Source organism: Lissotriton vulgaris, chromosome 1_2, assembly GCF_964263255.1.
Source record: "Lissotriton vulgaris chromosome 1_2, aLisVul1.2, whole genome shotgun sequence".
Classification (NCBI taxonomy): Eukaryota; Metazoa; Chordata; class Amphibia; order Caudata; family Salamandridae; genus Lissotriton; species Lissotriton vulgaris.
Window position 1 is genome coordinate 142,675,589 of NC_141686.1, and position 14,771 is coordinate 142,690,359.

A 14,771-nucleotide genomic window follows, 5' to 3' on the forward strand; every position below is an offset into this window, starting at 1 on the left:
GTCTTTTCTGGAACCTGTGGTACATACCCGTGTAACATCTGGTCAGCAGGGAAATCGCTCCTCACGAGGTCCAGGATGCTATCCAGGTGCTAACTACAGGCAAAACTCCCAGCCCAGATAATTTGCTGCGTAAATTCTATAAAACCTACACTTCTGTTCTGGCACCCAAGACTCAAAACGCTATATGATGAGAACATGGATGCCCTCATGTCCTGCCATCGTTGTGTGAAGCTCTTCTAATATTGCTGTCTAAACCGGGCAGGGCCCTAAAGGCCTTTGCCACTCATTAATATATATTATAAAGTTCTAGCTAAGATACTGGTCAACCGGTAATTAATTATTTATTACAGGTTGGCCCAGCTTGTTCCACAGCTGGTACGTCTGGACCAGAATGGATTTAGCTAGCAATGGAACAACTAGCCCACATTAGAGATGGGAGTTGATAAGGGAGACCTCTGAGCAATGGGTGACACTGTGTATGCAGATGATATGCTCTTATACCTTTGGAACATTTGGGACATCCCAGGCACTATCGCACATACACTAGATAGATTTGCGTCAACCTCTGTCAACTGGAACAAGTCGTGCCTCCTCCCCTTTGTGGCCGCCACACCTGACCCAACTCTTCAAACAAACTGAATCTGTACCGTTGCAACCTATCATGTTCTGTTACTTAGGAATCCTTATATTCCATAGACCTACGGGATGGTTACGTAGTCCGGGTGGTTACCGATCTGCAGTCACAAGTGGCATTCTGGCAGACTGCCTCATTCTGTTGCAGGCCCCATAGGTCTCACCAAAGTAGTCTTACTACCACGTCCTCCTGTATGTCTCACATCCATCTTTTGCTCCCAGAAACAACCCACTAGAGAATTTATTTGGCATGCCTCACGTGGCAGTGTTGCTGTAGTTAAACTCTATCTCCCGCCTTATCAGGGTGGCCTGGGCATGCCAGATTGCGAACACATCTTCCTGTCCTCCCAACGACAGTTGGAGCCAGGGGCCTGGCGGGTAGTCACCTGGAGTTCATGGCGTTGGCCCAACCCCTCTGGGGCATACCCTGCGCGCTACATTGGTTCCACCCACATACTAAGATGCCAATGCCTCAAATGCACATGATGCTAGTGGCATACAGCTGTTTCAAAATAAAACTTTCTCACAAGATCAGCAAAACCTTATGTGCTAGCCCTGTTGCTCTTGGGCCTGCTGCGTGGCACCGTGATAACCTCTTGAGGGAACTAAGTCACTGGCATGAAGCAGGAGTATATACAATGAGACCTTTATTGAGATGGTACACTCCTTTCCATTGAGGAGCTTCTAGCAGAGGCTGGTCTTCCTCCAGGACAGTTTCTGCTGTACATTTTGTCACTGAGGGCGTGCTGGGCTGTCATGCAGCAGGAGCCAGACATGCATTTAAAGATATAATACTTAAGCATGCAGCTGGAGGTCCTCAACTTGATACGATGGCTTGCTGGATCCATTCGTTCACATGGAACTGCATCCCTCGCCACTCTGCATCAGCACTAAGACACTGAACTGGGTTGACCTATCACTGACCACGAGTGGCAGCGCATTCTGGAACACCCTACACTGGTGTCTCTCAATGCCTACGTCTGGCTTACACAGTTTTGTGTTGGACAGGGCTTAGCTCACTCCCCATAAAATCAATCGCTATTTCCTTAGCACCAACGCTGCCTACCCCCGCTGCTGCACACTAGACAGACTTTTTCCACATGTTCTTGACGTGCCCAGTGCTTGCCTAATATTGGCAGATCACAAACCACCTGAATAGATGCACAGGGCACACAACACTGCCCACCTGAGGAATCTGCCTGCAGTCCTCTTAGGCTGCACCAAGAGAAACAGAGTAACAAGACAATTCATAGACCTAGCCATACTCCTGGCCAAGCTCCAGATTACACAAGAGGGGACATCAACTAACCCCCAATCCTTGCTGGTTAGAAACTTTCCATGACCACGTGGGCAAAGGCTGGGAGTAGGGCACTACACAGTGAAGACTCTAAAGAACAGCGTAAGTACCCTTTAGCCACTGTGTAGGATGCCCTCCTTTTGGAGATACAGACCAATATACATGAGGCAGCCCAACCCCACTCCCCCTACACCAGAGCCAGAGGCAACCACCTGATGGTCCTAAGAGAAGCCTGGAGTTCATAATTTAGTCGAGGGCACATGACCCATCCTTCCACAACCACACATGTTCTCAAAAAGCGATAGATACTGCGCAGTTAACCCTGACACACGCAGGCCTGTTGTAAAAGTTTACTATTTTTATTTGTGTAAATGGACCTACATTTCGTGTACTAGCATCAGAGGCTCCGATTACTTGATGTACCAGCCTATAGCTTCTATGTTATTGAAATTGTTAAAACTTGAGTAGATCTGTAAACGCGGCGTTACGACTAAACAGTCCATATACTGTTTCGGTTTTGCACTTGGTTGTACACTAATGTATATATGAAAATGCACAATCAAGAGTTTAAAAAAGAGGTGTGGTTTGAAGACATGGTATAAGCATTTTGTGGGTAGCGTTGCGGTGCATAAACATTGGATATTATAGAATGAAAATATTCCGTCGCTAATGCAGGTACTTAACTTTAAGAGGGGGGTGTATCATTCAATTCAGGTTAACTTTATTGGATCATATTGAGATCTGAAATCCTTGAGTAAAAAGAAAAAAGAAATTAACAATCAGGATACATATAAAACCGTCGCAAAGTGCAGTACATGAGATATCGGGCCCGATTCACAGAATGAACTTAAGACTCAATCCTAAACTTACTACTATTTTGGTATTCACAGAAGGCACTTACTCATTTCGGTATTCACAGAAGTTAGTAGCCCTAACTTTAGTACTCCTAAATGCCTTCTGTGAATACCGAAAGTCTTAAAATTAGGATTTTTCTCAGTTTAGGAGTTCTAAAGTTAGGAGTCCTAACTTTACTACTACTAAATTGAGAAAAATCCTAATTTTAAGACTTTCGGTATTCACAGAAGGCATTTAGGAGTCCTAAAGTTAGGAGTCCTAACTTTACTACTACTAAATTGAGAAAAATCCTAATTTTAAGACTTTTGGTATTCACAGAAGGCATTTAGGAGTCCTAAAGTTAGGACTACTAACTTCTGTGAATACCGAAATGAGTAAGTGCATTCTATGAATACCAAAATAGTAGAAAGTTTAGGATTGAGTTTTAAGTTCATTCTGTGAATCGGGCCCATCGTCATTTGGAAAGCCTGCCTGCTGATGACTATAACAGATAAACGAGCCACAAAAAAGTGATCCTGAATAACTTATTCAACTTGTAGTGTAATTGTGGTCAAGGCAAAGGACCCATTTCATCTTTAATTTACTACTAATAATAATTACAAGCTTATAAAGCGCTTGGTTACACTTACTAATGTGTCCCCGCGCTGCGGCACAAATCAGGTTCTGGGCAGAGGAAAGAAGAAGAGATTAAACATGAGGATTCAAAGAGGGATAGAGCCAGGTCCTTAGCTTTTTGCGAAAGACGTTCTCCGCAGACTCCAGCTGGAGCCTCAGGGCGAGTTTATTCCAATGTTTGGCAGCTAGGAAACGAAAGGAGCGTCCACCCATTGTTGCTCTCCTACTGGTTGGAATGCTAACCTGCCCTGTCCTGCTAGATCTCAAACAGCTGGTCGGAGAGTTTGGTGTAAGAAAGTCATGCAGAGAGGTGGGTCCTTTTCTCTGTAAAATGTGATGGCTCACACACATAGCTTTGAAAATAATTTGTTCCCTTACCGGGATCCAGTAAAGGGAAGCTAGGGCCCTGTTGGAAGAGGCTTTCCTGGGTGACATTAAAACGAGACGAGCCACAGCATTCAGAATGTGTTGGAGTCTCTGCACACATTTGGAACTAGCTCCCAAATAAAGTGCGTTCCCATAATCCAAGTGTGACGTCACCAGAGCGTGGACCATAGTTTTCCTCGCTGAAATTGGCAGTACATCCAAGGTCTTCTGGAGACCTCGCAGAACCCCAAAACATTTTCCCTCCATTCGCCTAGTGTGGTTATCAAAGTAAAGCTTGGAATCCAACCACACCCCTAGATTTTGTACCGGATCACAAGGGGACGGGGTTGGTCCCAGTGTCTGAGGCCACCATGCTGATGACCAGATCGTGGGAGCTTCACCTATCACAAGAACTTCAGTTTTATTACCATTACGCTTAAGGCACTTGTTAGCCATCCAGGATGCCAGTTCATGTAGGCACGTCAAAAAATTGATGGCTGTCTTGTCATGTCATGTGTCCTAAGACACAACACTGACCCCAAATCTTTCAATAATCTCTGCCAAAGGGGTGATGTAGAGATTAAAGAGGGTGGGCTGAGGGTAGAGCCCTGTGGGACGCCTTGGTTCAGCTTAAGACTTTTAGAATAGTAAGGTTCCTGAGACACCTGGAAACTAAGTTTGTGTAAAAAGGACTCCAGCCATTCCATGGCTCGGTCCGCCAAACCTCCTTTCCTAAGGCGCTGAAGTAAGGTTGGATGAGCCACAGTGTCGAACGCGGCACTGAGGTCAAGTAGAACTACGGCAACCATTTGTTCCTCATCCACATATTTGCAGATGATTTCGGTGGAGAGGAGCAGAGCCGATTCGGTGGAGTTAGATGTTTGAAAGGCCGATTGAGTGGGGTGAAGTAAGCTGTATTTACTAATGTGAGCTGTCAGTTGTGTATTAACCAACTTTTCTGCAATTTTGGCAAAGTATGGCAGCAGTGAAATTGGGCGTAGGATCTCCAGTTGGCTCATGCTGACATTTGGTTTATTTTTTAATGGGAGGACGATCGCCTCTTTGGAGGGACAGTTCCTTTGGTAAAAGAGAGATCAAGAAGGTGCCAGATATAGGGCTCAATTATCTCAAGGCTCCCTCTTAGCACCTTAGGGGTCGCAGGGTCTCTGGGTGAGCCAGTCTTGATGCTTAAGGCTAAGCTATTGAGAGTATCACATGAGGGAACAACAAATTCGCAAAGACATTCTGCCTCCCCTAAATTGGGCGTCCCCTCACCCTCCACGCACCCGTTACGCGCTGCAACAGGGAAGGTCGAATACATCTTCCCCACTTTCTCCGCAAAGAAGTCGGCCACCGGATTGCAAGAGTCCACAGAGCTGGTAGCAGGGTCTGTGGTTCTTGCAAGTGACGAGATCTCCTTGAAAATAGTAAAAAGTTCCTTTGAAGAGTTCTCTGCTTTCCCTCGCTCCTCTCATTGTAGTAAACGCCCGGAGCCTTCCTTATAAGAGTGATAGATTTTCAGGCTGTCTTTATATTCCTCTTTCCTAAGATCTGAATACTGAGATACTGTTAATACAATACCCCACAATACTACCAGTATATTTAAACTTCAGAAATGGCATTCTTAAATGCATTTAAAACCAAAAAACGCAGGAGGGATGCAACTACATAAAGCACTGCAAGCAGTTGCCTCACCTTTAACATCAGCTCCAAAAAGGTGTATATGGTAATAGCGGTATCCTCTGGACCAACAGACTATAAAAAGCGCAGTGTTTCTGTACAAAAGATACACAATTGATGGACGGAATGCAGAACAAATCAAAAATTCACCCCAGTCAAGAGATCTGGGTTAAATTCATCATTCTTTTGCTCACCATGCCAGCCCAGTTTAGACCTGGCAATATGCAAATCAGTCTTGACCCTGTGCCTCATGGGAACAGTCCATCCCGAACTGCTAAGCCAGGTCCTCCTTGGACCGGAAACAAGCATCCTAGGACTGGTTTCAGGGATTCACCTCTCTTGATAGCTTGAATCCAGCTCTTGACTGGGGGTGAATGTTCTGATTTGTTCTTCATTCCATCCATCAATTGTCTTTTGCCTTCTGCGCAATGGCGCAAAAAGTACTTAATCAGTAGAGGCTTTAAAACAGAGGACCTCTAGTGAGAATATAACGTTCAAAACAATATTATATGTAAGGTGCTCTGTGCTGAATTCTGATCGCATGGGCTGGGTGACAAGTCATGCAGCCTATCATTACACCTGGGAAAGGTGATTAATCTATGGAAGAGACTTTGTCGGAACCTGAGAATGATGTTGCTGGTAACTGGGTATGTCATACAATGGCTGGATGTTCTAGATGGTTTAAGTTGCATGTATAAATCCACAGTAGGTATTTCTGATACCCTTGCCCATCTCTTTTCCACCCATTGGGTGTAGCACATGGCCCTGAGTTTTTTTCTTTTTATCTAACATCAGCAAATATCGTAAAGGGTCTTCAAACAAGTCCTGCCTATTTAAAGCCATGGCCATGTCCCTAATTCCCCTCAACCAGGGTATCTCTAGACCTAGGGACAGGGTCAAGCATCCTCGGTTATTCTATGAAGGGGGAGGGTTTTGTTGACCCGAACCCTTCGCCGTAGCATCATCCGTTGGGTTCTTAGGACATCCTCAATGTACTGAAGGCCTAATTTCCTATGAGAGACCGTTGATTCCATAGCCTGTAAGGGGGATGCCACTTGTGTACCACAGACCCGCACCATGAGTTGCTGTGCCAGCGCATTTTGCATGATAAAAGGCCAGCATATAGGCGAGCAATCTTTTATCTAATTTAGTAGAAAAGGAGAAAAATGCATTGACAGTTCTTGCTAACGATTGTTCCCGATTTCTAGGTGTGACTCTCGATCCCCAACAGTTAAACATTGTCCCTTGGTAACTAAAGTTAACCACATGCTTGACAGAAGTGGCATAGTTGTATCCTAAATAAAAACTTCCATTGATGTGCATCCTTGGGTCCACCAAACAGTGTATGATGAGTGGCGATCACTCAACCCATTAGAGACACCTTTGAGCTACAATGGGAGTGCAATATGCAGTGTACTTTGGAGAGATGAGACCCAAACTTAATGGAGACACTTATGTAGCCAAGGGGCATTAAAGGGAATCCGCCCAGGAGTGCTAGAGGACAACTCTCTAGAGGTTCTTTTGATTGACCAATTGGTACACTATTCAGTTATCCCAAGAGTAACAATGCTGTTCATACCCCTGGAAGGCACTGTGAAACCACGTTTGTAGATAAAGTATAAATTTAACATTGTAGAAGTACAGCACAACAAGCTTTCCCCTCCAAAGTAAGGAATGACATTCTGGTTTCAGACCTAGACTCTTCAACTAATTCAGCAGCTATCAGAATAAATTTCAAACGAGCATGCTCCTGTTCTTCAAATATTTCTTGCATATACTTTGCGGTGTTGTACATAGATCCTGAAACACGAGACGCCATATAGTCGGAAGGCTGATCCAAGCAAGGATTTAGGTTGGCAGGTAATGAGTGCAAATAAGGAAAGTCATTGCAAAAGTTGAAGTGGGCAAGCTCTTGGCACTAGGATGTTATGTTATGTTATGTTACGACTATTTATTGTGCGCACAGATACTCCAGCCAAGGAGCGTCCTGGCGCAGAGACAAGGTAGCACGTAACACAACAAGAGGCTAAAAACAGAAACTAAGAAACAGCTAAAACAAGAAGGTTTTTATAGCCCTCCGAAAGGTCAGAAGGTGCTCCAGCAAGCGGATTTCAACAGGCAAGGAGTTCCATGCTGACGCAGCCATTACCCTAAACGAGCGGCCTCCCATGCGGCTAAGCCTGAATCTGGGAACCACCGCAAGGGCCAGACCCTGAGAGCGGAGGCTACGGGCAGGGACATAAAAAGACAGACAACTCGACAGGATTTCCGGGCCTGTACCTCTCAAGATTTTAAAAGCAAGGCACAAAACCTTGAAGAGGATGCGCTTCCTAACCGGAAGCCAGTGTAGGGAGCGAAGGACACCTGTCACTGAGCAGAATCTGGGCAAGCCAACAATCGCCCTCGCCGCAGCATTCTGAACCCGTTGTAAGCGGGTTAGTTCAGCCTGGTTAGCCCCAGCCAGGAGAGAGCTGGCGTAATCCAGGCGGGAGATGATAGTAGCCTGGATCACCAGCTGCCTGGTCGGGGCATCAAAGAACTTGAGAACAGGTCTCAAGCCCCTCAGGAGACCAAAACAGGCCGCGGTTCTTTTAGTATGGCCTACAAAAGAGAGGCCCGCATCCAGCCATACCCCCAGATTTTTCACTTCCGATACCGGGATCGGAGTAGGTCCCAACTCTGAGCAAATCAAGATTGGGAGCTGCGCCGCAGCTATTCCTCCAGCTCCTTCCTTGCTGAGCCACCATGGTCTTCATCTTATTTCATAAGCAACGAGGCTTGGAAGTTGTGCGTGATCTCCTTTTGCTTTGTGAGGAGACGGCAATGAGGCAACCACTAGTAGGATGCAGATTTATGACTGAAATGAATTTCACAAATGTCCCAAAGGTACACCTGGAAATCTGTGGTATAATGCTAGCACGCTTTTGTGCTTTCCATTTTTAATTCTGGCGTTACCCAAGCCCTTTAGATTTCAGCCAAATTATATGTATAATATACTTCCTTACAGTTACTTCCTGCCAGCCTTCTTCTTTGGTCAGTTGTTATTCATATTTCCTCACTCCTCCTACAGCGTAGGGCCACTTCAGTCATTCTTTAACTTACACTGAGTAATAGCATTCTGCTTTTTTACAACGAGCACCACCACACAGTTGTTTTCTTTAGTGACAGAGACTGCTAAGGCAATAGGTGATTTTTGAAACCGAAAAAAGTTATATTTTTGATTTTAGCTAGTGTTTAATTTTTATATTGACAAGTGCCCGACAGCTGCCACAAACATAACATATTACAAAAAACATGGCAAGACAAAGTAAGCTTTGACCAAACCAAAAGGCTGGCAGCCAGCACCAAGACTTACTGTTTTTCCCAATTCTTGTTGCTTGAGCAAACATGCCTGTGAATATATTCTTATGAGAGAATATACTGAGTGAGTGAGTGCACTTGCTAACTTTCTTTTGTTTTGCCACTTACTTTATTCTTGCACTTCAAGGTTATTTTCATCCCATCCTGGAATAATGTAACATCTACCTTTTCAGGAGTAATATTGGCGGACCTATAAATGTGTACCCTTTCAGTGCCCTGATAACATCTAGAACGTGCTGGCATACTTGAGGCTTACTGTGTTTGTACCCAGTACATGAACAAGGCCTCTGCACATCCAGGGAAGACAAGTATTCAGACAGTTGATTTAATAGAGCACTGGTTTATGCGGAGTCCAAATAAAGATTTTAAGGCGTTTGTTCTGAAGAAAATTAAAAATGAAGCCCACTAAGTTATGGATTTTTTAGTTCTCGCCTGAGCCAGCGTGCATGCGCTGCTCTGCGAGACTTTTTGTAAGGGGCTTAAAAAATCTGACCACTATCTTGTGTGTGTGTTTTGGTTTTGTTCACTAGCTAGTTCAGTCCTTAATTATAGATCTGTAAGTAGTGTAAGAATTATACACAAGTTAGGTTTAGAATTAGCATTATCTTTCCTTTGCTAATACGAACTAGGCCTGGTCTGCTTAAAGTAACATAACAAGTAGAGAGGTGGGGTTGGGAGTTAAGACCAGGGGATAGGGTTCATTACACATTTGTCAAAATTGCTTTCTTTATTATGGATTCATCATTGTTGCCAGAATGGAAATATTGTCATTATGCATTGACTTTGTATTCTTCATTGTAGCATTTTCAATTGACTCAAATATCCAACTGTGGTGTGGTTAGTAGGTCCATGTTTATCAACTGTAATCACCGTAGGTTGGTTCTTTATTGTCCTGCTGACAGCGCTCATCCTTTTCTCTTTATTGTGTCTCCCTTTCTCAGGTATCCCTTCATCCACTGGGAACAGTTTAGAGACTCTACAGGACGACAATCCTCCACACTGGTTAAAATCTCTCCAGGCCCTGACAGAAATGGATGTCCCTGGTGGTGCCACGTCCTCGCAGACACACCACATAAATCCCTTCAGCACACAGATCCCCCTGCACAGAGCCGGCTGGAGCCCTTACCCTCCTCACACAAACCCCACCAGCTTCCATTCCCCACCTCCAGGCTTCCAGACAGCCTTCAGACCCCCCAGTAAAGCACCCACAGATCTTTTACAGAGCTCTACGCTGGACCGCCATTGAATGGACAGACTGGCAGCAGTTGCTTCTTACTCTGCCCTCCCCATTCGTCTTTCACCCCCAGACTCACCCTCCAATCTGTCATTCTGAAGAATGTAGTTCCTGATGCGCCTCCCACCCCCAGATGCATTGTGATCGCAGTGTCATAGCCACCTCCCGTGGCAAAGTTTCTGTTAAACCACATAAGTTAGAGTAACAGCATATCTTCTCTTAAAATGCATTTCAGAGGTATGGTTTAAAAAAAGAGTAAAAAAAAAAAAAGCTGAAATAAATCAAAGTAAGATGCCGAATCAGACGAATGAAATAATTCTCCCAGCACAACGCAATTTCGTGACACAAATTAAGTTTCCTGTCTCCTTGGAAAGTAACTATTTTGTTTGCTGCTAAATCCAAATGAGACGCTTTGAAAATCAGTAGCAAAAACATTTTTATTTAAAAAGAAAATGAATTAAACAACGCCTTATCACTTTTGAAACCCTTCTGCTGAGGAAACTGGACAACCTTTTTGTTGTCAGTCATGGCATTGTGGAGTCTGGATATCGGTTTGTGTCCTTTCACCTGTGAGCTGCTGAAATATTACACTCCTATTCAGTAAGCATTCTGATATGGAATATTGATTTAGTGAGGACCAGCAAGTTAACAAAATTTAAGTTTAAAAAAAAACACAATACATTTGGATTTGAAAAAACATCAGTTTTTACGGAAAATTCCAATATATTGTCTAGCAGTACATGATTTAACTACAATCAACCGGAACACCTGCGATAATTCTACTTTTTTTGCCAGTTCTATTTTTTCATTTTGATCTTCGATTTAAATAAACCTAATTTGAATTCCGTTGAATAGAGCACTGGGGTAACACTGCGTTGGGATTACAGCAACATAATCAGGGACGTACCCACAGTCTGCGGCTATTACTAAACCCTATAGTTTCTGGACGTTTGTGCAGTATTGAAGACGGGAAATGAAGAGGACAAAAAAAGAAAAGATAACAGATAGACAAATATGGTTATAACCTGTTGCTAAAACTAAACCAAGGAAATGTACCTCTTTCTTCAGAATTAAAACTAAAATCTTAAATAAAACAGGAAACGTGATAGTATTGTTCTCTTGTTTTTTGTTTTGACTTTGCAGAACGCTTTTTGCACTGAATTGCTGTTGTATTTGACCGAAAAAGATATTATATTTGTGTTACTGGGACACCTTTATATGAGTTTGCTTTAAAATGTGTTTTTCTTGCATTACTTCATCTTTTGTATGCTTGGATAATTGAATTGATCAGGCCTAAATGAATGCCACAGCGGAGGCATTTGGAAGTTCTCTGAAATGTCATCGGGTGTTTATGCTCCTTTTGTCTAGAACAGCCATAAAAATTAGACTTGGATGGCAGCAGGCTTGCCTGACTTGTGGTAAGTTCTATCATCGGATGGGGATCTGCAGTGATGACAATGGAGAGTTTCTGATTGTCCTTATTTAGGTTTTAAGCAACATACATTTGTATGTTAATTATTTACAAGGAGGCCTTAGACACAGTAACACACTTATAGTATTGGGATCTTATTTTATGTGGTCCAGCGATCATGGGATAAAGACCTTCTAATTTCCAAATAGTGAAAAAATTCACATATACAATTGCAGCAAGATGATCAGCACACACGATATTTCCAGACACTAATTAATTTACTTAAATCATTATTCTCATTGCAGGCAAATACAAGAGTTTTCATGGAGACATGTATTACATTTTTTGCTAATCCTTTGATTATCCTATATTCTTTTTGTCCCACACTATGTAGCTAGATCGTGAAAAATAAAAAGAATAAAGGATTATCAAAACATTTCACAAGCATGTCCATGAAATCGCTTGTATTTGACTGCATTGAGAATAATGATTTAAGTAAATACATTTGTCTTGAAATAACGTGTGTGATGATCATCTTGCCGTAATAGATTGGTATGCTAACTGTTTCCTATAACTTTTGTAGAGTGAGCCATTTGAAGGGGCCTGAAACAGTAGGTTACATCTCATTCACATCACTTGTGGAACACGATCCATGGCATATTTGAAGGGTAAGAATTCAGTGAAAATTACTCCCATCTAGATTACGTGTACATGAATGTATCTGAGGGTGATCTCTTGAGAATCTGGCATAGATCCTGCTATCCTGAACCCTGGTTGGACACCCATAAACTGCATAATCATTAGAATCCTCGCCATGATGTGTTTGCCAATGCCCGTTATTTGCATTTTAATCTACTTTCACATCTTCTGCTTTATAATAGATATGGCAAGCATCTGTGCAAACTGTTAAAGATTTAATTGGTATTATTAGTAAAAACCCACTTTGCAGGACCCCAAGACCCAGCAGGCAGCCATTGTATACCATTAATTTCTATCAGTCAAGGGAGTGTATGTTCTTATGGCACTCTCTAATGAGGGCATTAGAATCTGTACTGTTCAGTTTTTTCATTTCACTTTATAGTAACATAGTTGGTGGTCACAGAGGTAGATGATCAAGATAATGACTTGGGATTGGGAAATCCCAGTTAAAAAGGAGTATTAACTCGTTTTTGGGGAAAGCATAACAACTTGTTATCATGCTGGAATAGTGTTATAGTAAGACCAACAGTGAAAGTCTCTGTGAGGCAAAGGTTTTGGAAAATGCCGTAGGGGCATCCTTAATCTATCCCATGCCTCCCACCACACAATGACACAGGACTGCTCTGCAGTCCAGGTGGGCTTATTGTTAAAGAAATTAATTTAAAAAAAATAAAACTAGGAAAGACTGCTGTTGACGAGTTCTATATTGTAAACTTTTGTGTGTAGTAGGTATGAATAATCTTAGTGCCTTATAAGCTCTTAATTTTAGGTCTGCAGTTTTGATCAGGATCTCGGAGGTAGAATATTTCCTAGCATGCTGGTTCAGGGCTAAACATTGGTCATCTTGGGGTATTTAAATGAAAAGGTTTTTTCTGAGAGCCAAAACAGTGGATGAAGGACCTGTATTGTTTAAGCGGTCTTGGCGTTGTAGATTTGTGTCTGAACTGTCCCCTAAAAATGATGTAGCACAGTGGTTCTTAATTCTTTTACTTCAGTGGACCCCCAGTTAATGATTACCGGAATCTGGGAACCCCGCTGATTCATTATTTAAATCCGGGGTCACCCAATGAGTCATTACTAGAGGTCTAGGACTCTTCGATTGTGTTTTTTTCTTATTTGAACTGCAGAAAAAGATAAAAAAATGCAGAAACAAGCATGTATCAAGCAAATATACAAATGATGAAATGCTTAAATTCACATGTAAATATAAAAAATGTTTATTTTATTGGGAATGATGGAACATTTTTAAATGTATTTGGGTCCACTGATCATGCATACTATAATCTGTTTGATGCACTTGCACTGCTCCTACAAATTAATCTGAGGATACAAACTTAATTTTCAGCTTCCAGTTTCTAATTCCTTCACAGTTACAGAACATTTAAAAAAGGTCTTTTTTTACAGTTTACCTCTTTATTTTTGGTTATGAAGTGGCATGTGATATTACTGTCAATGTGAAAGACGACTTTGAAACTGGCCGAGCGAGAGTTCAAAACCCAGAAAAGGATGAATCTAGTGAGTACCCTATTGACCTTCGCCCTATTAGTGTTTGCAGAGGTGTGATTGCCCAATTCCCAACCATTTCTTCTAGGCTCCATTTATTCTGGATTGTGTGACTAGTGAGATCTTAGTTATGCTACATCTCTTTGAGATAAATGATATTAATTTTGTGAAATCACTACTGCTAACGCGATGGCTACAGTTCTTCGTGCGGATTTATTCAGTAACTTCATTTCTGACAACACATGGTTTTTTATTAACACTTTAAACACTTACATTCTTGTGCCCTCTTACCACTGTGATGATGTTGGGGTCTGTAGTATGAATGTTTTTTCTAGTGGGATGTAGAGATTCCTTGGAACCAAACTTGCTGCTTCCATAAATTGATGATGACTTTGGTACCAACGTCAGGTGCTAGGTCTTTAATGGTGGTTTGTCATCTCAGCGTTGGCCCAGCCTTGACAAAGTAATTTCCTTGATGATTAAAATAGTCTTTCCAAATTCTGTTTCAAATCCTAGTACTGGAACTGTTTTTGTTGTATTGCTTTGATCCACTAATGTCTTTGGTAGAAAATGAAATAAGAAAAATTCCATGTAGCGAGCTAGACATGTATATTAATGTAACACAGTAGGTAGAGAGCAGGGACCCAGCTTTGAAGAGTAATTGTAAATGTGGAGGGATCAGATAATATCCATAACGGTAAGAAAACCAACTCTAGTACTTAACTTGGGGTTGGATGGAGAAGTAATAGTTCTTTAGAGAGAAGTTTTACTATTACATGGAAAAGAAAAGGAATACAATCCTATGGGTGTAGAAGAATGTCAGTTACCTAGAACTAACATTTACAACCCGTATGCACAAGGAATAGTGCAATGAAAATGATTCTGAACATTTTGAGGAATTCCCTGAACAATTTTCTCTAGGTCTTCCCCTTAGGGATTCTCTTCACTGGACACTAGCTTCATGAAACTTTGTTATCCAGTCATGATCGTAAGTATTCTGATGCTTTGGCAATTAGCTCACTTGAGTTTAAACTGTAAAAAAAGAGTACAATTTCAAAACTGGAGACAGAAACATTAGGATACAAACTGATCCGCTGGCAAGAATTGTCCACATCAAG

At 42.2% G+C, this 14,771-nt stretch overlaps 1 protein-coding gene across 6 annotated transcripts in view; it reads left to right on the forward strand.

Annotated features, from left to right (window-relative positions):
• CNOT4 (CCR4-NOT transcription complex subunit 4) overlaps positions 1-11,146 on the forward strand; it is a 623,322-nt gene extending 612,176 nt beyond the window's left edge. For all 6 annotated transcript variants that reach the window (XM_086952989.1, XM_086952985.1, XM_086952984.1 and 3 more), the window contains one exon: positions 9,748-11,146. In XM_086952989.1, coding sequence (XP_086809115.1) covers positions 9,748-10,052 — 305 coding nt within the window. In that variant the 3' untranslated portion in view covers positions 10,053-11,146. The remainder of the gene's footprint in view (positions 1-9,747) is intronic.
• Positions 11,147-14,771: the final 3,625 nt, after the last annotated feature.